Source organism: Osmerus eperlanus, unplaced genomic scaffold (genome assembly GCF_963692335.1).
Source record: "Osmerus eperlanus unplaced genomic scaffold, fOsmEpe2.1 SCAFFOLD_492, whole genome shotgun sequence".
NCBI lineage: Eukaryota > Metazoa > Chordata > Actinopteri > Osmeriformes > Osmeridae > Osmerus > Osmerus eperlanus.
Window position 1 is genome coordinate 621 of NW_026911974.1, and position 20,408 is coordinate 21,028.

Sequence of the window (20,408 nt, forward strand, 5' to 3'; positions counted from 1 at the left end):
GAGAGAGGGAGGGAGGGAGGGAGGGAGGGAGGGAGGGAGGGAGAGAGAGATGGGATAGAGGGAGAGGGAGAGGGAGAGGGAGAGGGAGAGGGAGAGGGAGAGGGAGGGAGGGAGGGAGGGAGGGAGGGAGGGAGGGAGGGAGGGAGAGAGAGGGAGGGAGATGGGATAGAGGGAGAGGGAGGGGGGGAGGGAGGGAGAGATGGGATAGAGGGAGAGAGGGAGGGAGGGAGGGAGGGAGGGAGAGATGGGATAGAGGGAGAGAGAGAGGGAGGGAGGGAGAGAGAGAGAGATGGGATAGAGAGAGAGAGAGAGAGAGAGAGAGAGAGAGAGAGGGAGGGAGGGAGAGAGGGGGGGAGGGAGGGAGAGAGAGAGAGAGAGAGAGAGGAAAGTGAGAGGGAGAGAGAAAGTGAGAGAGGGAGGGAGGAAGATGAGAGGGGGGTCGACAGACAGGGTGGAGGAGGGACGTCTGATCTCTGCAGCGCAAGGATGAGTGTGTGTCTGTGTGTGTGAGAGTGTGCATGTGTGCACTGTATCAGAAGAATCACATTAAGTGCAGTCTGGCTGACAGGCTATTGTTCGGATATTGTTTATGCTTGTGTGTGTGTTTGGTGTGAGTGCTGTGTGTGTGTGTGTGTGTTTAAACAAAAAGAGACGGACTAATGCACACTTATACCAGCCAATTAGATAACACTTCCTGGTTCCTGTCTCCCCCCAGCGCTGGCATCGCCGTGGGTTTCTATGGCAACGGAGAATCGTGCGATGGGGCCAATCGTCTGGCCTACTCCCTTCGTCATGCCAACCGCACTGTGGCAGGGGTGGACAGGCTGGTGAGACACACACACACACACACACACATGCACAAACGCATAACATGATAGCATTGTAGTAGGAGACTTTACATCTGTGTTTCTTATATACTAGTGTAATAATTGGACCAATACGCTGTTCCTATTGGTCTAGAAGATGTTCTCAAAAGTTAATAAATCCGTTTATATACCTCCTGAAAGTTCGCAGAGGTAAATAAACGTTTTATGGACCTAGCAACAAGCGGTTGCCTTGGAGATGTAGCCATTGACCTTAACAACGTTGCATCTGCTCGGCAACAAAGTAGCCTAAAAAGCCTAAAAAAAGCTTAAAACAACCAAATACGTTTTTTGCACATGTCCGAAAACGCCCCGCAATCGCTTCCCGTTTTAAAGAAGCATCTGAAGCAGACAGAAGACGAATTGATGTTGTTGATATGTTGCCTTGGAGATGTAGTGACGTCACCAGTGCAAGTGCAGCTCATTGCTCTGACAACATGGCGTCTGCTCCAGATTTGACGTGTTTGATTTGGGATCTTCCCACGTATTGTTGTAGTATATAAGAAACCAAATGTTTACTCCTCGACAGGTCAGCAAACGCTTTGTCGCCTCGATTTGTTAAAACGATTTGTTTGTAAACCTCGACCTACGGTCTCGGTTAACAAACGTTTTAACAAGTCTCGGTTTACAAAGGCGTTTGCAGACCTGTCGAGGAGTAAACATTTGCTGTTTGTGTGATGTGTGTGTCTGTATGTATGGTGTGTGTATGGTATGTGTGTGTGTGTGTGTGTGTGTGTGTGTGTGTGTGTATGTATGGTGTGTGTATGGTATGTGTGTGCGTGTATGTGTGTGTGTGTGTGTGTGTATGTATGGTGTGTGTATGGTATGTGTGTGTGTGTGTGTGTGTGTGTGTGTATGTATGGTGTGTGTATGGTATGTGTGTGTGTATGTATGGTGTGTGTATGGTATGTGTGTGTGATGTGTGTGTGTGTGTATGTATGGTGTGTGTATGGTATGTGTGTGTGTGTGTGTATGTATGGTGTGTGTGTCTCCCACCAGGTGTCCGAGAGCGCGCTGGCGTTGAACGAGACGGTGGAGGCAGGACTAGTGCAGCTGGAGTCGTCCTATCAGGAGCAGGCAGACTACGTCTCATTGGTCCAGAAGCTGCAGGGTCAGCTGGATGAGCTGCTGAGGCTGCTATTGGCTGTTCCCTTCTGGTCCAACACCCGGGTCTCCCTGGAGACACTGGCCCGCTCCACCGAGGCCTTCGACTGGTACAGGTAGGACACCCCCCCAGATAGGACACGCCCCCAGGTAGGACACGCCCCCAGGTAGGACACACACCCTCCAGGTACCCCCCCCATGTAACACATACATATATAATGATTCCTGCTGCTGCTAGGGTTATAACAGTGATGACTGTATATATGATGTGTGTGTATATATATGTGTATATATGATGGGTGTATATGATGTGTATAAATATATGATGTGTATATATGTGTTTATATTTAAATGATGTGTGTGTATATATATATATATATATATATGATGTGTATATGATGCGTATATACATATATGATGTGTATATATGTGTGTATATTTAAATGATGTGTGTATATATATATATGATGTGTATATGTGTTTATATTTAAATGATGTGTGTGTATATATATATATATATATATGATGTGTATATGATGTGTATATATATATATGATGTGTATATGATGTGTATATTTAAATGATGTGTGTATATATATATATGATGTGTATATATGTGTGTTGCAGGTGGCTTGCATACCTGACTCTGCTGCTGTTTGATGTTCTCATCTGTCTGCTGGTGCTCTTTGGGCTCATACGCAACTCTAAAGGCACTCTGATTGGGTAGGTCAGGTCACATGACCCCTCTAAAGGCACTCTGATTGGGTAGGTCAGGTCACATGACCCCTCTAAAGGCACTTTGATTGAGAGGAGGAGAGGTTAGGAGTGAACCAAGAATTGGAGAAGAGAAGGAGAGAGCGTTAGTGAGGATACAAACACCATCTTGTGTGACAGAGACTCATGTTCAACAGTGTGTGTGTGTGTGTGTTGTGTTGTGTGACTCTTGTTGTTTTGAGGAGACTACAACCAAACAACAAAGATACAGACACACTCACACTCATCAAACACACACACAAATAACATGCATTTTATAAAGCCCTTTTCTCCCTCCCCCAGGGTGTGTGTGCTGGGAGTGTTGACCCTGACCATCAGCTGGCTCTCTCTGGGGCTGGAGCTGACCACTGCCGCGGTGAGGAGCGTAGGGGGGCTGCGGGGGGGGGGGGGGTCGACCGCGGGGAGGGGGACCGTAGGGGGGGGGCGGAGGGGGACCGTAGGGGGGGGGGGAGGGGGACCGTAGGGGGGGGGCGGAGGGGGACCGTAGGGGGGGGGCGGAGGGGGACCGCGGGGAGGGGGGGAGGGGGACCGTAGGGGGGGGGGAGGGGGACCGTAGGGGGGGGGGAGGGGGACCGCGGGGAGGGGGGGAGGGGGACCGTAGGGGGGGGGCGGAGGGGGACCGTAGGGGGGGGGGCGGAGGGGGGGGGGGGTGCGGTTGAGGTATTTTTGTGGTTGTTTGATGGTTGTGTGATATCTTTCCTCAGACGGCGAGTGATTTCTGCATTTCCCCAGATACCTATATCACCAGGGTAACCAAGGAAAATGCTGTCATCGACCAAGGTGGGAACAAACGAGAGGGATGAGGTGAAGGAAGGATAGATAGAGGGATGGGTGGAGAGATAGAGGGGTTGGTGGAGAGATGGGTTCTGTCCTACTGACAGACCAACCTTGATAATGTCACTCACTGTGTGTGTGTGTGACTGTCCTGGTGGGATTGGTTGATATGCAGGTGGCTAAAAAGCTTTCTATCTGCACCCTCCTCTCCCTTGTGTGTGTGTGTGTGTGTGTGTGTGTGTGTGTGGGGCGGGACCATATCTAGGTCTCCCTCTTCATCTCTCTGCTTCACTTTAGTCTTCTCTCTCTCTCTCCTGCTCTCTCTCTCTATATATATTTTTCATCTGTCAGAGTTCATATTTGTTGTCTCTGGCAGTCTGTCAATCATTTGCATTGCCGTGGTTTCAACCCCTTCAATAACTGGAATTGCCATGGTTTCTTCCCCATGCCCCATTTCCATGGTTTCCATCTTTGTGTATATTACCAGTTCTAATATTAAATATCAACATTATGCATTTACAGATATATCCTGTGTGTGTAAATGTAAATATATATTTCTACTGTAACATAATCATACGTCAGTGTGCATAAGTATTTTATATATTAACAGACTTGTGTGTGCGCATGTGTGTTTACAGATATCTTGCAGTACTACCTACAGTGCAGCTCTGGTCAGGTCAACCCCTTCCAACAGGTACATGGGAGTTGTAGTTTTTCATCTATCTTGTAGTTCTTGCTCTCCTTTAGGTCTCTTCCTGTTGTGTAATGAAAAATGTTTTGAGATTAAGTGTCTTACAGCTCTTGTAATTGTGTGTATGTGTGGTGTGTGTGTGTGTTCCAGAGGCTGTCAGGAAGCCACAAGTCGTTGGTGGAGATGCAGGATGATGTGTCAGAACTTCTCAGATCAGCTACCAGAGAATACCCCAGCACCAAGGTGTGTGAGTGTGTTTGAGAAAACATACACTGTATATCCTCTGTGTGTGAATCTGAATGTAACATATGTGTGTGTGTGTACAACGTGTGTGTGTGTGTATAACGTGTGTGTGTGTGTGTGCATGTATGTGCAGGGTCACCTCCAGCAGATTCAGACGGTGTTGAACTCCACAGAGGTGGGTCTCCACCAACTGACTGCTCTGCTAGACTGTCGCAGCCTTCACATGGTGAGTGTGTGTGTGTGTGTAGATACTCTGTGTGTGTATATATAACCAGTGTGTATATATAACCAGTGTGTGTGTGCGCTCCAGGACTATGTCCAGGCGCTGACAGGCGTGTGTTATGACGGGCTGGAGGGGGTGATCTACCTGGTCCTCTTCTCCTTCGTCACCGCCCTCATGTTCTCCTCCATCATCTGCAGCGTGCCTCACACCTGGCCCAGCAAGAGGTACACACACACACGCACACCTGGCCCAGCAAGAGGTACACACACACACCTGGCCCAGCAAGAGGTACACACACACACGCACACCTGGCCCAGCAAGAGGTACACACACACACACACACACCTGGCCCAGCAAGAGGTACACACACACACGCACACCTGGCCCAGCAAGAGGTACACACACACACACACACACCTGGCCCAGCAAGAGGTACACACACACGCACACCTGGCCCAGCAAGAGGTACACACACACACGCACACCTGGCCCAGCAAGAGGTACACACACACACGCACACCTGGCCCAGCAAGAGGTACACACACACACGCACACCTGGCCCAGCAAGAGGTACACACACACACACACACCTGGCCCAGCAAGAGGTACACACACACACCTGACCCACGCACACCTGGCCCAGCAAGAGGTACACACACACACCTGACCCACGCACACCTGGCCCAGCAAGAGGTACACACACACACGCACGCCTGGCCCAGCAAGAGGTACACACACACACGCACGCCTGGCCCAACAAGAGGTACACACACACATGCACACCTGGCCCAGCAAGAGGTACACACACACACCTGACCCAGCAAGAGGTACACACACACACCTGGCCCAGCAAGAGGTACACACACACACATTTGGCCCAACAAGAGGTACACACACACACGCACACCTGGCCCAGCAAGAGGTACACACACACACACACACCTGGCCCAACAAGAGGTACACACACACGCACACCTGGCCTAGCAAGAGGTACACACACACCTGGCCCAGCAAGAGGTACACACACACACCTGGCCCAGCAAGAGGTACACACACACACACCTGGCCCAACAAGAGGTACACACACACGCACACCTGGCCCAACAAGAGGTACACACACACGCACACCTGGCCCAGCAAGAGGTACACACACACGCACACCTGGCCCAACAAGAGGTACACACACACGCACACCTGGCCCAGCAAGAGGTACACACACACCTGGCCCAGCAAGAGGTACACACACACCTGGCCCAGCAAGAGGTACACACACACACCTGGCCCAGCAAGAGGTACACACACCTGGCCCAGCAAGAGGTACACACACACCTGGCCCAGCAAGAAGTACGTACACACACACACACACACGTTATATACAAACAGATTATATGCACACACACTCAGAAAGAGAGGCATATAAACACACACACACTCACGCAGAGCTCTGTCCACATGCTCGTTGGGACTGTTCGAATCCCCAGTGGAGCTTACATCTCCTGAACTCTGATCTACACACCACTATGACATCAAACACTATGACATCATCATAAATGATGACATCATCATGCATTATGACATCATCATGAACTTCATGCATGCTATGGTTGCCTGCCTGCCTGTCTATCTGTCTGTCTATTCGCCTGCCTGCCTGCCTGCCTGCCTGCCTGTCTGTCTGCCAGCCTGTCTCTGTGTTAACCAATCACCACTGTTGTTTTAGAGTCACCATGTCTTTCTGTTTGTCACTTACTCCCTTGGTCCCACCCCTTCCTGTCCTGATTTGGAAAGCCCAAGTGTAGGAAAACCGTTCCTTAATCACAATCTGAGTCGGCAGATTTGATTCCTGAATCCGAGTCGACAGATTTGATTCATGAATCTGAGTCGGCAGATTCAATACCTGAATCTGAATCTCAGATGAAAGGTCTGATGTTGATGTTGGAGTTGGCTGAGGATTCAGGTGTAAGAGTGAAACAGCAGTTACACTGCCCTCTGCTGGCCTGATGTGAAGTCTACGGTAGAAAGAATAAACTAGTTCTCTGCATAAGGGTTTATTTATTAATTACGTTTTTCTAATAATTTTATTAGAAAATTATAAATATTATTTAAAATATTGTGTGACTGCCCGCCTCTCCTGTCCTGACTGGAGACCAGCTGGCCAGGGGGTTCAGGAGAGACCAGCTGGCCAGGGGTTCAGGAGAGACCAGCTGGCCAGGGGGTCAGAAGAGACCAGCTGGCCAGGGGGTCAGAAGAGACCAGCTGGCCAGGGAGTCAGGAGAGACCAGCTGGCCAGGGAGTCAGAAGAGACCAGCTGGCCAGGGAGTCATGAGAGACCAGCTGGCCAGGGGGTTCAGGAGAGACCAGCTGGCCAGGGGGTCAGGAGAGACCAGTCTGTTCTGTTATTATGATTTTTTTTGTTTGTTTAGTTTTTTTGGCATTTCTTCCTTTTTTTTCTTCCTCTCCAATCAGTTTAGCTTCAGTTTCCATGGTGACCTCTAAGATGCATGGTACAAGCGGATCCACAGGTTGTTGCCCTAGAAACTAGAGGCCGTTTTCTGGTCCCTGCCCAGCTTTAGAGGCAGGAATGAGGCAGGGGGAGACAGGGATGAGAACCCTCTTCCAACACCTGTTTCACTCTACTTTCTCTCTTGGATCTCCTCCTTCCCTCCCCCACTCTCCCTCTCACCCCTCCCTCTCTCACCTGCTTTCCCTGGCCCCACCCCTCCTCCTCTCCCTGGCCCCGCCTCCTCTCCCTGGCCCTGCCTCCTCTCCCTGGCCACGCCCCTCCTCCTCTCCCTGGCTCTGCCCCTCTACCTCTCCCTGGCCCCACCCCTCCTCCTCTCCCTGGCCACGCCCCTCCTCCTCTCTCTGGCCAATGAAGGATGGATGAGGAGGATGGAGAGGAGGAGTCTGGCGCTTCGCGTGGTCCCCATGACAACCTGTACCGCGTGCACATGCCCAGTCTGTACAGCTGTGGTTCGAGCTACGGCAGCGAAGCCAGCCTCCCAGCCACCGCGCACACTGTCAGCAATGCCCCCGTCACTGAGTACATGTGAGTTAGCATGCACGCTAGCAGCCTCATAGGGTTACAGTTTATACCAGTTGGCACGCACACTAACAGTTAGCGCAAAGCCCCATATGGTTATAGAATATGTGAGTTATCACACACACACTAGCAGTTAGCCTGCACGCTAGCTGCCCCATAGGACTGCACTGTATTGACAGGTAAGAATTAGCAGTTAGCTATGGCAGCCAAGCCAGCCTCCCAGCCACTGCTCACAGTGTCAGCAAAACTCCCGTCGCTGAATAAATGTGAGTTAGCACGCTAACAGCCCCACAGTGCTAAACTGTATTTCAGTTAGCGGCTATCAGTAACCATGTACACTAGTGGTCTTATAGAATTACATTGTAATTATTACAGTTAGCTCACACCCCTTGGGCTAAAATGTAATTGAGTTTGTAGCATACAGTAAGCATACAATCTCTGAATATGGCTATATTGTATGTCAGTTGCCAGTTAGCACGCATGCTAGTGGGCCTGTAGAGGGACACTGCACTGTAATGTCAATTAGCCACTAGCAGTTAGCACGCATACTAGCAACCCCATAGTGCTACACTGTATTTGAGGGCATCCACTAGCAGTTAGCACACATGTTAGCAATAACAAATACGGTAGTTGGATAACTGGAGGGCTTATTGAGGTTACTATATAAGCTTATAGTGATTAGTTATCGTTACTGTTCCATCACAGGGGCCGGTTTTTGGGTAAGCGTTGCCGTAGTGACGACTTAAGTAACTCTGGTTTTGTACTCCAGGAACCAAAGCGCTAACTTTCAGACCCCGCGCTGCGAGAACACCCCTCTCATTGGCAGGGAGTCCCCTCCGCCCTCTGTAAGTGCACACTTTCTAGTACACACCTCTCTGTAAGTGCACACTACCTACACTTCTGTAAGGGGACATTACTTAGTACACACCTCTCTTAAGTGCACACTACCTAGTATGTACACTTCTGAAAAGGCACACTTATCAGTATTACTGTAGTAAACACACAGACAGCTTATATACACACATGCTGGAAGGACAGACATCTACAAGGTCATTCAGGCAGACACAAGGTCATTTAGACATCCACAAGGTCATTCAGGCAGACACAAGGTCATTTAGACATCCACAAGGTCATTCAGGCAGACACAAGGTCATTTAGACATCTACAAGGTCATTCAGGCAGACACCCGGTCATTTAGACATCCACAAGGTCATTCAGACAGACACAAGGTCATTTACATTGCATTACATTTATTCATTTAGCAGACGCTTTTATCCAAAGCGACTTCCAAGAGAGCTTTACAAAAGTGCATAGGTCACTGATCATAACAACGAGATAGCCCCAAAACATTGCGAGTAGCCAAACATGAAGCATACATTGTGAAACGCAAATAATTGCCAATGGGTAGAACCATAAGAGCATGTAGTTAAACAAGTTACTAATTAAACAACATGAACCTCAAAAGTGCAAGAGTGTACTTGTAGAAAAATTTAGACATCTACAAGGTCATTCAGGCAGACACAAGGTCATTCAGGCAGACACAAGGTCATTCAGGCAGACACAAGGTCATTCAGGCAGACACAAGGTCATTTCGGCCAGCTGGAGGTTTGGAACGCTAAACTTGAGTCGGAAGGTTTCTGTGTTCTAACAAGTTTCTAGCCCCGCCTGCAGCTGGGATTGGTCTCCTCCTATTTGTTCAGATGGATGAGTCTGTCGTTTCAACCAATCGGACGTCCTTTCCTAATTTTGAGGCAAGCCCTGGTTAGTCTTGTCCTGGCTGGCTATTTCATCCCCATGCATTGTGGGAAGTGTAGTGTCTCCCAGCGGTCTGTAGATCGTTCCTATTGGTTAGACAGTGCCAGACTACTTCCTGGTTGGCTAATGTCTGTCTACACCTGCACCAGTAAGATGCATCTGGAGAATTGGCCCCTCCCCCTTCCAGTTGTTATTTGACTTCTCGCCGTTCCTTATTGGTCAATCCCACGTTGGGCGCCACTATGTGACCAAGGCGATGATTTTGAACACCCCCCGGAAACAGGAAACCTCTGGGTACTTCCCCCTCCCTGCCCCCCCCACAGCATCTCTGTGTGTGCGTCCTCTGGAAGCATGTGTCACCGTCTCTGTTCCCCACCCACACACAACCCAGCCACAATAGTTCCCCGCACATTCTGTCCCCCTACATAACTAAACCCAAGTAATCCACACACACACATACCCAAACTACAAATACTCTGTAGCCATGGAAATTACACGCCAGCGTTGGACATTTTGGGATGGAACACCAAGACCAGTAAAACCGTCACTTGGAAACCCCTCCTCAGACAATAAACTAACCCGTAGCAACCCCAGACCTGGAGTTACCCGTAGCAACCCCAGACCTGGAGTTACCCGTATCAACCCCACCCCTGGAGTCTCCCATAGCAACCCCAGACCTGGAGTCTCCCGTAGCAACCCCAGACCTGGAGTCTCCCGTAGCAACCCCAGACCTGGAGTTACCCGTAGCAACCCCAGACCTGGAGTTACCCGTATCAACCCCACCCCTGGAGTCTCCCATAGCAACCCCAGACCTGGAGTCTCCCGTAGCAACCCCAGACCTGGAGTTTACCAACAACCACAATCTCCTTCCAACCATGACTCAAACCTTCTAGAAGTCTAATCCAAATCTAATTCTAACCTGTCAAATGATTAATAATCTTTAATCTGTCGTCATAGCAACTGTTTTAATCCACCACCTCCGGCTGTCCAAATGACTTGTGACTGTCCTCCCTTTGTGTATGTGTGTGTGTGACTGTCCTCCCTTTGTGTGTGTGTGTGTGTGACTTTCCTCCCTTTGTGTGTGTGTGGGTGTGTGTGCGTGTGACTGTCCTCCCTTTGTGTGTGTGTGTGTGTGAATGTCCTCCCTTTGTGTGGGTGTGTGTGTGTGTGTGTGTGTGTGACTGTCCTCCCTTTGTGTGTGTGTGTGACTGTCCTCCCTTTGTGTGTGTGTGTGTTTTCTGTTGTTGTTTCTCTATCTCATCATCTCTATCAGTCTCTTTCTTTGACTCTGTACCTCTTTGTTTCATATCTCACCCACTCACTCTCTTCCTCTAGTACACCTCTAGTATGAGGGCTAAGTATCTGGCCACAGGCCGACCGGAGCAGAACCGTCGCTCCGTCCCTAACGACCAGCTGGACCCGGCGACCCGACCCCACCCCACTGCCCGGCCCCAGTCCTCTGTACACTAGAACAAGAACCTGCCGGAAACCTCCAGAACCCACCACAACTTTCCAAAACCCTCCAGAACTTTCCACAACCCTCCAGAACATTCTAGAACCCACCGTAACTTTCAAGAATCTCCCTGAAGAAGCTTCATACTGCTCCACGGGTGACCCACCCTGACCCCTGACCCCACCCCGGTCTCACCCCCAACCAGGCAACTACAGAACCACTAGCCCTGACCCCTGACCTGAATGGTCCTGTCTTGGTGCTGTTTGTCCCAGCTCCTCTTCCTTCCTGACCTCCCTTCACTTTTAACTTTAGAGAATAGATGTTATACACAAACACTCTCAGACACACACACACAGTCACACGTACACACATGTACCTGTCCTGTAGGTATGTAAATAGTGTGTTATTCTAGTGTGGTTATTATGGTGGTGTGTCTGTAGCTGGAATCAGGGATCTGATGCTGTTGTAACGCTGTATCGCACACACATGCATATACACACACACACATACACACACACTTGCATATACACACCCACAGCCAGACTCTGTAACCATAAACTCAGTCAGGTTTGTTGCTATGAACAACCTTCTTATAGAATTCTGTACATAGAAAAACACACACACACACACACACCTTGTAACCACGTTGTCTTGCTTTGAACTTATCTGACTTGAATCTTTCTTAATCTGTGCTTTCCTGTGCACATGACATGCGTGCATGAGCGTGTAAATACTGAACGCAATGAGTGAAGTCTGAAATGGAATGCTCTATGACCTTCCGGAATCTGCAACCCTTTCTGCGGACTTCCGGAATGTGTAGATGGACATTCTCTGTCTGTATGTCTGTCTTACTGTCTGTCTGACTGTGTGCCAAACTAACCATCTCTATTCTGGGAATACTCAAGATACTACCAGCCATTCTCTCTCTCTTTCCTTCTCTCTGTCTCTCTCTCTTTCTCTCTGTCTCTCTCTTTCTCTATATATATTCCTCTGTCCTTGCATCTCCTGGTGTGTTTTGATTGGTTCTGACATGGAGAGGGGCGGGGGATAGGGGTCATCATGACCTCTCCTCAACCAACCAGCTTTGCTGGCCAAGCACAACCCCTCTGCGGTACGAAAAAGGGAATACACACTCACACACACGTTTACACGCACATACACACATATTTACACACTCACACTCACTCATAGTGAGGATAATACTAGTGGTCGTTTTGTGTTCAGTGTGGTTGCAGTGTAAAGTGTGATAATGTGATACTTTATAATCTGTTACTTTACTGCTGGGTGATATTACACAACCGCTCACATTAACTGCCGAACACACACACACACACACACACTGTATTTACTGTTGCAAGCACACACACACATCTACTGACACAGAGACACACTCGTTAATTGCCTCACACACACACACAGTATTAACTGATGCAAGCACACACACATTTTTTTTACTGTCACAAGCACACACCATCTTCAGCTTGCTACCCATACAGAACTACATATCCCATACAGAACTACATATCCCATACAGAACTACATATCCCAGCTCTGTGATGTGACTCTGCATGGGACAGGGCATCATGTGTAATGATGTTGTGAGCTGACCTTGCGGCTTGAACCACCGAGCGACAGTCTCACCTGTCTGTCATCACGTTACCAAGGCGATGCTACCTAGTCATGTGGGAGGAAACTGGGCAAAAAAATTACAAACAAAAAAACAACATAAACGACAACATGAACTCTAACAGACTTTCACATGATCGCCCTTCTGTCTTTTAAAAGGAAACACAACAGCTAGCTCTGTGATGATGGTGTAGATGATGATGGTGGTGACCTATGATTCTCCTGGGATATCATCATTTGGTGTTTTATACAGACATGGCTGTCCATATGTGTGTACTCAACTGTATCTCTACTGTCTATACTCTACTGCCGAGACAATGCTGTCCATGTATACATGTGGTCCCTTAATTATGACATCACTGAGCCTGGAGTTCATGTTCTTAACAAGGTATTAAAGAAACTTTAATTGACTTATAAACTGTCTGATCTTTGTTCCAGCTCTCTCTCCCTCTGTCTCTGTCTCTCCCTCTTAATACGAATACATATGTATTTATTACATACAAATTCCATATATTACACACAAAGGAAGCAAAAATGCACACACAGTGAAGTATAACATTGTGTCATATGTGATCACATGTCCATGTTGAGTGTGATATGTTAAGAAGAACCTTCTCTCACACCACTGGGGAAGCTTCTTATATCCTATCACTCTATCACGCCATCCTCCTGTCATCCCTCCCTCCACCTCTCCCTCCTCCCTTGCTGCTGTTAGAGGAGGGGCACCAGGGAGTCTCTGGGTACAGCAGACAGTGAACTGACCTAAACCTGGAGGGAGGGAGGGAGGGATGATAGGAAGGAGGGAGAAAAAGAGAGGGATGAAGGGAGTTACACAATTTATGGAAACTACTGACTATCTCAAAATATGAATCCTTAAAAAACAGACATACACACACGGACACACATAAACACACACTCAAGTACATATACACACACATAAACACACACATGCTGCCTCATACCTGGTGGGGTCCTCGACCAATGAGAACCCTCCTCTCAAGTTAATGATGTTGGTCTGGCTGTTGGACAAGCTGTAGCTCAGAGTGACCTGAGGACACACACGCATGCATTCACACACATACACACACTTCATCAACCACCAAAGCCTGTGTGTGTGTGTATGTGTACCTGCGTGTGTATCTGGGACACCAGTTCGAGGTTCTCCAGATGAGAGTGGAACAGCGGCGAGCGTGTAAGCCCCTCCCCTAGCAACGCCTCCACAATGTATCCAACGGTGCAGTCGTCTGGGAGACGGACCCGCTCGGCAGTCTCCAGGAAACGACCTCCGCTGGAGAGAGAGATGAAGGAGTGTGTACCTAGCCCAGGAGTGTGTGTGTGTGTACCTAGCCCAGGAGTGTGTGTGTGTGTGTGTGTACCTAGCCCAGGAGTGTGTGTGTGTGTGTGTGTACCTAGCCCAGGAGTGTGTGTGTGTGTGTGTGTGTACCTAGCCCAGGGTTTCATCTTCAAGGCGAGTCCTCGACTGAGACAGAACCCCGCCCCTCCCGTAGCAAACCAGAAACGCACTGTTCCCATTGGCCGGTCCGTCCTCCTGGAGGCTCCCATTGGCTGTGCCAGGCTCTCAGAGGCCTGTATTGGCATGTCGAGGCTGGGGCGTCCTATGTAGAGATGGTGGGCATGGTTGTAGTGAGACAGCATGTCCACCAGGGGGCGTGTGTTCACGTAGTTGTCATCATCCACATGGCAGAACCACCTACACACACACATACACACACACACACACACAAACACACACCCACACACAGGGTTAACACAATCTGTGTGGGTGAATAAATGTGTGCGTGTTTTCTGTGTGAGTGAGTACGTGTGTGTGTTTGTGTCATACTTGCGTCCGGAGAACAGGAAGTGGTCATACTCGGCGGCCATCTTGCAGGACAGCGCCTGCCGATTGTGGGCCGACGAACAATTGGTGTTGATCATGTGACTTCCTGTTGTGGGAGGGACCAATAACCAACAACCAATCATATCACACTATCACTATGGTAACATAATATCCTTTCCAGACAGGAAGCAGGTTGGCGCGTCCAGGGTTGCCGTAGAAACACAACCTGCTTCCTGGAGTTATCTGACTTCCTGTCTTGGAGCAGGAACTTCCTGCTTTTACTCAGACTCAACAGAATCAACTGCCAGCGTGTGTGTGTGTGTATGCATGTGTGTGTATATAGAATAAAACCAAATTCTGATTCTGATATGCATGCGTGGGTGTGTGTGTGTGTGTATTCGTACATGTGTGAGGGTGTGTGTGCTTGCGTGTGTGGGTGTGTGTGTGTGTGGGTGTGCGGGTATCGGGAGTAGAGAACTCACCCATTATTTTTCTGAGCTTCTCATCTTCTCCATCAGTAAATATGAATGTCTGAAAAGACACACACACACACATATATATACACACACATATATATATACACACACATACACATATATATACACACACACACAATGTTCACTTAAGTAAACTTCTCTCAACAGCAAAACAGCTGCACACTGAGTGTGCTGACAGAGGGAAAGAGGGGGGGGAGGGAGGGAGGGAAAGAGAGAGGGAGGGAGGGAGGGAAAGAGAGAGGGAGGGAGGGAGGGAGGGAGGGAGGGAGGGAGGGAGAGAGAGAGAGAGAGAGAGAGAGAGAGAGAGAGAGAGAGAGAGAGAGAGAGGGAGGGAGGGAGGGAGGGAGGTGTCTTTCTCTCCAGCTGTGAGTTCTTATCAGTCATGCCTCTCAACCTCCAGTAAGGAGTGAGTGTGTGATAGTTCAATGTGTGTATGATTGTGTGTGTGATTGTGTGTGTGTATGCTTGAGGAAGGAAGTTACACACACACACACCTAGCCTACCTGGCACATGCTCCTGGAGATCCAGGTGTCCAGTAGCAAACCCAGTCTGCTCCAGTGGTTTTTTACCGTCGTCTTCACTGCGAGGAACACATCCTCCGGTAGGAGCTTCTCCACCATGCCCGGAGCAGGTCTCTCTCTCGCGGGTCTTGTCACCGCCCGTTTCTCCCGGTTCAGTTTGCCAAAGTATGCCGACAATACGTTCAGCTGCTCCGAATTTAACTTCGCCTCGCTGTCGGCTGACGAGTTGCTTCTCGTGTCCGAAATCCCGGTAGACATGGCTTCTGATGCGGTGGCGTCACTCAAAGGCCTTCCTCGGATTCTAACGGACACGAAAAGCAGCAGCATCCCGAAACAGGTGACGGTAGCTCTCGTGGGAGCGGCGGCGCACAACCCCACGAAGTTGTTCAACATTCTAGACTCTGTAATAAAATGTAAACGAACGGCGATGCCATTAAAAAATTCTGTGAGGAAAACTCCAGTCAAAAGCATCCCGCTGTCCTGTCTCAAATAAATGTTGACAAAACGGAGAGCGAACAGGCGCCTCTCCTCCTCCATCTCCCGTTACCGTGTCAGACGGATACCTCAGCCCCGCCGAGGAGACAACCGGGGGCGTGACCGGCCTCTGTTCCAGCCACTCTCCGTTCTCAGGGCTCCCGTGCTGGGCGTGGCGTACAGCGGAGAGGCGCTATGGGTCAGCACTCACACTGGAGGATTAGTAAACACAACATCTCCGCGTGATGCCCCCCAGAAAGCCGTTAAAATCCCTTTGAACCGTGTGATTGATACCGATATATACTTTTTTTTAAAGTAATTGCCACTTTAACCCAGTGGCAATTTTAGACCATTTTTTTTAAAACTTTTTTTAGGGGTGCTCAAGCACCCCATCCTTAGTTTTTTCATTCATTCAATATTTTGCATAATAATACATAAATGTATTCATTGTTATCCAGTGAAATTAGGGATTTATTTTAGCAAGGGGGTTTAGCACTTTAGCAAGGCATTGTATTCATGTCACATTCTCATTGGGGGCTGAGCACCCCTAAAGGTCTGATTCTAGAATCGCCCCTGCTTTAACCGTAATTATGATTTACAATCATCATGTCTATAAAGGGAACAGACAGAAACTTTACTGAATACGTAAGTATGTGTGTTGCATATTTAGACGGCAGGCAGCCTAACCCTAACCCTGTGCCACACATGTTTGAGATTCCAGAACTAGTTGTTTACATTCTCATTAGGACAAGAGATGTTTTCACTTACAAATATCTACACCATATAAAGAGTATTTTCTAGAGTCCGACCACATCCTCGAGAGACGCACAAGGCGGGAGGAAGTGTCTCGAGAAATGCCGTGGCAGTTCGTCGCACGTTCCGTTCCTCGGTGCGGAATTGTGGCGGCGGCTGAACAGATGTTGGCGCATGACGGCGGCTCGTGTGTAGTGCTGCCAGACTGCTGTCCACACACACACACACATACCATACACACACACACACATACCATACACACACACACACACACATATACATAACACACACAAATACACGTTCATGTACGGTACATACACACACACATTATACACACATTATACTAACACACATATCTGGAAGATGTGGGATGTTTCCTCTAAAACAAAGGTCTGTTTGTCTTCTTCACATTCAGAGAACACACACACTTGTTCTCATGCACACGCACATTTACATTACATTTAGTCACACATGCTTTCTCTATTTATTTCTTTATTTCTCTCTCTCACACACACACGCACACACACACACACACACACACACTCCCTGCTGAAGGTCTTGTCTCAGTTTCTCATTGTCTCATCCTCTGTTTCACAGCAGAAATTCCCTCATTCCTCATCCTCTCTCCCCCCTCCTCCCTCCTCGCCTATTTACATCCCTCTACACTTCCTTCTACCTCCCCCACTCTCTCTCCTCCCCCACTCTCTCTCCTCCCCCCCTCCTCCCCCTCCCCCCCCCCCCTTCCTGCAGCATCCATCAGTAGATAAGCAGGATTCTAATGATCAGAACTCCCATCAGTGTGAGTGTGTATGAGAGTGTGTGAGAGTGTGTGAGAGAGTGTGTGTATGAGAGTGTGTGAGTGTGTGAGTGTGTGTCTGCTACTACATGGGTCAGCATTTTTGTCACAAGGACAGAGAATTAGAAACAAATCCTTATACAGAAGAGAAAGGGAGAGTGAGAGAAAGATGGGGAGAGAGGGTGAGAAGGAGACAGGGCTGGATAGGGAGAGAGAGCTGGGAGGGAGAGAGCTGTGTGTGTGTGTAGTCCAGTATCTTACAGTATCTTGGTTCCAGTCATGTGCTTTACATTACAGCTGGCCACTGATGGAGACCAAAATGTGAAAAAGCCCAGTTGAGTCTGTGTGTGTGTGTGTGTGTGTGTGTGTGTGTGAGTGTGTGTGTGTGAGTCTGTGTGTGAGTGTTCCAACCCCAGGCGTAAGTCTAGACAGTGAAAAGAAAAATCTCTGATCACAAGATCCTTAGACAACACAGCCACACTTCAAAGACTGTGTGTGTGGTGTATGTGTGTGTACGTGTGTGGGGGGGGGTGACTGTCTGTGATGGGGTGTTGTGTGGTGAATGTGTGGGCACTTGTGGGTGTGGTGTGTGTGTGTGTGTGTGTGTGAGAGAGAGTGTGTGAGTGTGTGTGTGTTCTAAGAAGCTGCTCTCATAGTCCAACACTTTCCACTGCAAACTGATAAGAACCTAACTCTGCTCATATATCACTTACACTACTTACAGTACTTATATGTCTGTGATTGTGTTTGAGTCTGTTTGTGTGTTTGTGTGTGTTTGAGACACACACCCCCTCCCCTCCTCTCCTCTCGTCCCCTCTCCTCTCGTCCCCTCCCCTCTCCTCTCGTCCCCTCTCCTCTCGTCCCCTCCCCTCTCCTCTCGTCCCCTCCTCTCCTCTCGTCCCCTCTCCTCCTCTCCTCTCGTCCCCTCCACCGCTGCCTGCTGTAGAACCACTGGTGTACATAACATTCTAAAGAGTTATTCAACTGTAACCAGCAGGGGGACATCGTTCTGCAGTTCAGAGAGGAGATGACGAGAAGGGTCAAATGGAGGAGAGGGTAAGAGAGGAGGAGGAGAGGGCGAGAGAGGAGGAGGAGAGGGTAAGAGAGGAGGAGGAGAGGGTAAGAGAGGAGGAGGAGAGGGCGAGAGAGGAGGAGGAGAGGGTAAGAGAGGAGGAGGAGAGGGCGAGAGAGGAGGAGGAGAGGGCAAGAGAGGAGGAGGAGAGGGTAAGAGAGGAGGAGGAGAGGGGGAGAGAGGAGGAGGAGAGGGCGAGAGAGGGGGAGAGAGGAGGAGGAGAGGGTAAGAGGAGGAGGAGAGGGCGAGAGAGGAGGAGGAGAGGGCAAGAGAGGAGGAGGAGAGGGGGAGAGAGGAGGAGGAGAGGGTAAGAGAGGAGGAGGAGAGGGTAAGAGGAGGAGGAGAGGGCGAGAGAGGAGGAGGAGAGGGCAAGAGAGGAGGAGGAGAGGGGGAGAGAGGAGGAGGAGAGGGTAAGAGAGGAGGAGGAGAGGGGGAGAGAGGAGGAGGAGAGGGTAAGAGAGGAGGACGAGAGGGCGAGAGAGGAGGAAGAGGAGAGGGGGAGAGAGGAGGAGAGGGCGAGAGAGGAGGAAGAGGAGAGGGGGAGAGAGGAGGAGAGAGGAGGAGAGGGGAGAGAGGATGAAGAGAGGGGAGAGGAGGAGGAGGAGAGGAGGAGGAGGAGAGAGGGGGAGGAGAGGAGAGAGGAGGACAGGGGGAGAGAGGAGGAGAGGGGGAGAGAGGAGGAGGAGAGGGGGAGAGAGGATGAAGAGAGGGGGAGAGGAGGAGGAGAGGAGGAGGAGGAGAGAGGGGGAGGAGAGGAGGAGAGAGGAGGAGGAGAGGGGGAGAGGAGGAGGAGGAGAGAGGGAGAGAGGAGGAGAGAGGAGGACAGGGGGAGAGGAGGAGAGGGGGAGAGAGGAGGAAAGGAGGAGAGAGGAGGAGGAGAGGGTAAGAGAGGAGGAGGAGAGGGTAAGAGAGGAGGAGAGGGTAAGAGAGGAGGAGGAGAGGGGGAGAGAGGAGGAGGAGAGGGCGAGAGAGGAGGAGGAGAGGCAAGAGAGGAGGAGGAGAGGGTAAGAGAGGAGGAGGAGAGGGTGAGAGAGGAGGAGGAGAGGGCAAGAGAGGAGGAGGAGAGGGTAAGAGAGGAGGAGGAGAGGGTAAGAGAGGAGGAGGAGAGGGGGAGAGAGGAGAGAGGAGGAAAAGGAGAGGGGGAGAGAGGAGGAGGAGAGAGGAAAGGAGAGGGGGAGAGAGGAGGAAGAGAGGGGGAGAGAGGAGGAGGAGAGAGGAGGAGAGAGAGGGAGAGAGGAGGAGAGGGCGAGAGAGGAGAGAGAGGGAGAGGAGAGAGGGAGGAGGAGGAAGAGGGGGAGAGAGGAGGAGAGGAAGAGGAGGAGAGAAGAGGAGGAGAGGGGAGGAAGAGGAGGAGAGAGAGAGGAGAGGAGAGAGAGGAGAGAGGAGAGAGAGGAGGAGAGAAGAGGAGGAGAGGGGGAGAGAGAGGAGGAGGAGAGGAATCTGCTGATACAATTGTGAAGCTAATCTGTCATGACGTCAGTTAAACTGTAATCATGGTGGACACAGAACAGCATGAATCCTCCATCAGCTCTGTGAATAAGGAAATAGGACATCAATATGCACACACACACCACACACACACACCACACACACACACCACACACACACACCACACACAGACACACAATGAAACTGTCTCAGTTAATTTAAAAAGAGCATTCAAGTATTCTCTACTCAAATGTTTAACAGAAGAGCTGAAACTCTAACATTGCAGTACTGACACAAACACACACACAAATAGTTATAAGACTCATTCTCTATGTCTCTCACTCGCTCTCTCTCTGTCCCTCTCTCTCTCTATGTGTCTCTCTCTCTCTCTCCCTCAGACAGACAGCAGAGGAGACACTGTCAAACATTTATGATGTTAGAGAGAGATGGGGGAGGAAGGGTGAGGATGGGTGAGGCTTCT

General features: G+C 49.8%; 2 protein-coding genes across 4 annotated transcripts; one reads left to right on the forward strand and one right to left on the reverse strand.

Moving 5' to 3' along the window:
* Positions 1-644: 644 nt before the first annotated feature.
* On the forward strand, positions 645-12,956 carry LOC134016855 (protein tweety homolog 3-like). Its single transcript, XM_062456116.1, has 12 exons — positions 645-827; positions 1,863-2,083; positions 2,595-2,690; positions 3,024-3,096; positions 3,446-3,521; positions 4,154-4,209; positions 4,357-4,449; positions 4,583-4,675; positions 4,760-4,896; positions 7,548-7,718; positions 8,482-8,557; positions 10,803-12,956. The coding sequence occupies exons 1-12, from the start codon at positions 660-662 to the stop codon at positions 10,935-10,937; spliced, it is 1,395 nt and encodes a 464-aa protein (XP_062312100.1). The 5' UTR covers positions 645-659; the 3' UTR covers positions 10,938-12,956.
* A 160-nt stretch (positions 12,957-13,116) lies between these two features.
* LOC134016856 (beta-1,3-N-acetylglucosaminyltransferase lunatic fringe-like) lies at positions 13,117-16,169 on the reverse strand. 3 transcript variants are annotated; one of them, XM_062456118.1, is made up of 8 exons: positions 15,952-16,169; positions 15,387-15,805; positions 14,869-14,917; positions 14,390-14,492; positions 13,991-14,257; positions 13,675-13,834; positions 13,509-13,594; positions 13,117-13,314 (listed from the first exon to the last, which is right to left on the reverse strand). In XM_062456118.1, exons 2-8 carry the CDS (start codon positions 15,795-15,797, stop codon positions 13,203-13,205), a joined length of 1,188 nt encoding a protein of 395 aa, XP_062312102.1. In that variant the 5' UTR covers positions 15,798-15,805; positions 15,952-16,169; the 3' UTR covers positions 13,117-13,202. The 3 variants fall into 3 exon arrangements, with proteins under 3 accessions (XP_062312102.1, XP_062312101.1, XP_062312103.1); XM_062456117.1 differs by having other exon boundaries at positions 15,387-16,169; XM_062456119.1 differs by having other exon boundaries at positions 13,177-13,314; positions 14,071-14,257; positions 15,387-16,169.
* Positions 16,170-20,408: the final 4,239 nt, after the last annotated feature.

Bases quoted from the DNA above. Each gene is read 5' to 3' on its own strand.
- LOC134016855 (XM_062456116.1), top strand. From the start codon at position 660: ATGCACACTTATACCAGCCAATTAGATAACACTTCCTGGTTCCTGTCT. The intron at 3,522-4,153 runs GTGGGAACAAAC...GTGTGTTTACAG, and splicing joins AAATGCTGTCATCGACCAAG to ATATCTTGCAGTACTACCTA. The intron at 4,897-7,547 runs GTACACACACAC...TGGCCAATGAAG, and splicing joins CACACCTGGCCCAGCAAGAG to GATGGATGAGGAGGATGGAG.
- LOC134016856 (XM_062456117.1), bottom strand. From the start codon at position 15,941: ATGGAGGAGGAGAGGCGCCTGTTCGCTCTCCGTTTTGTCAACATTTAT. The intron at 13,835-13,990 runs GTACACACACAC...CTCTCTCTCCAG, and splicing joins AAGATGAAACCCTGGGCTAG to CGGAGGTCGTTTCCTGGAGA. The intron at 13,595-13,674 runs GTACACATACAC...GTGTGTCCTCAG, and splicing joins TGTCCCAGATACACACGCAG to GTCACTCTGAGCTACAGCTT.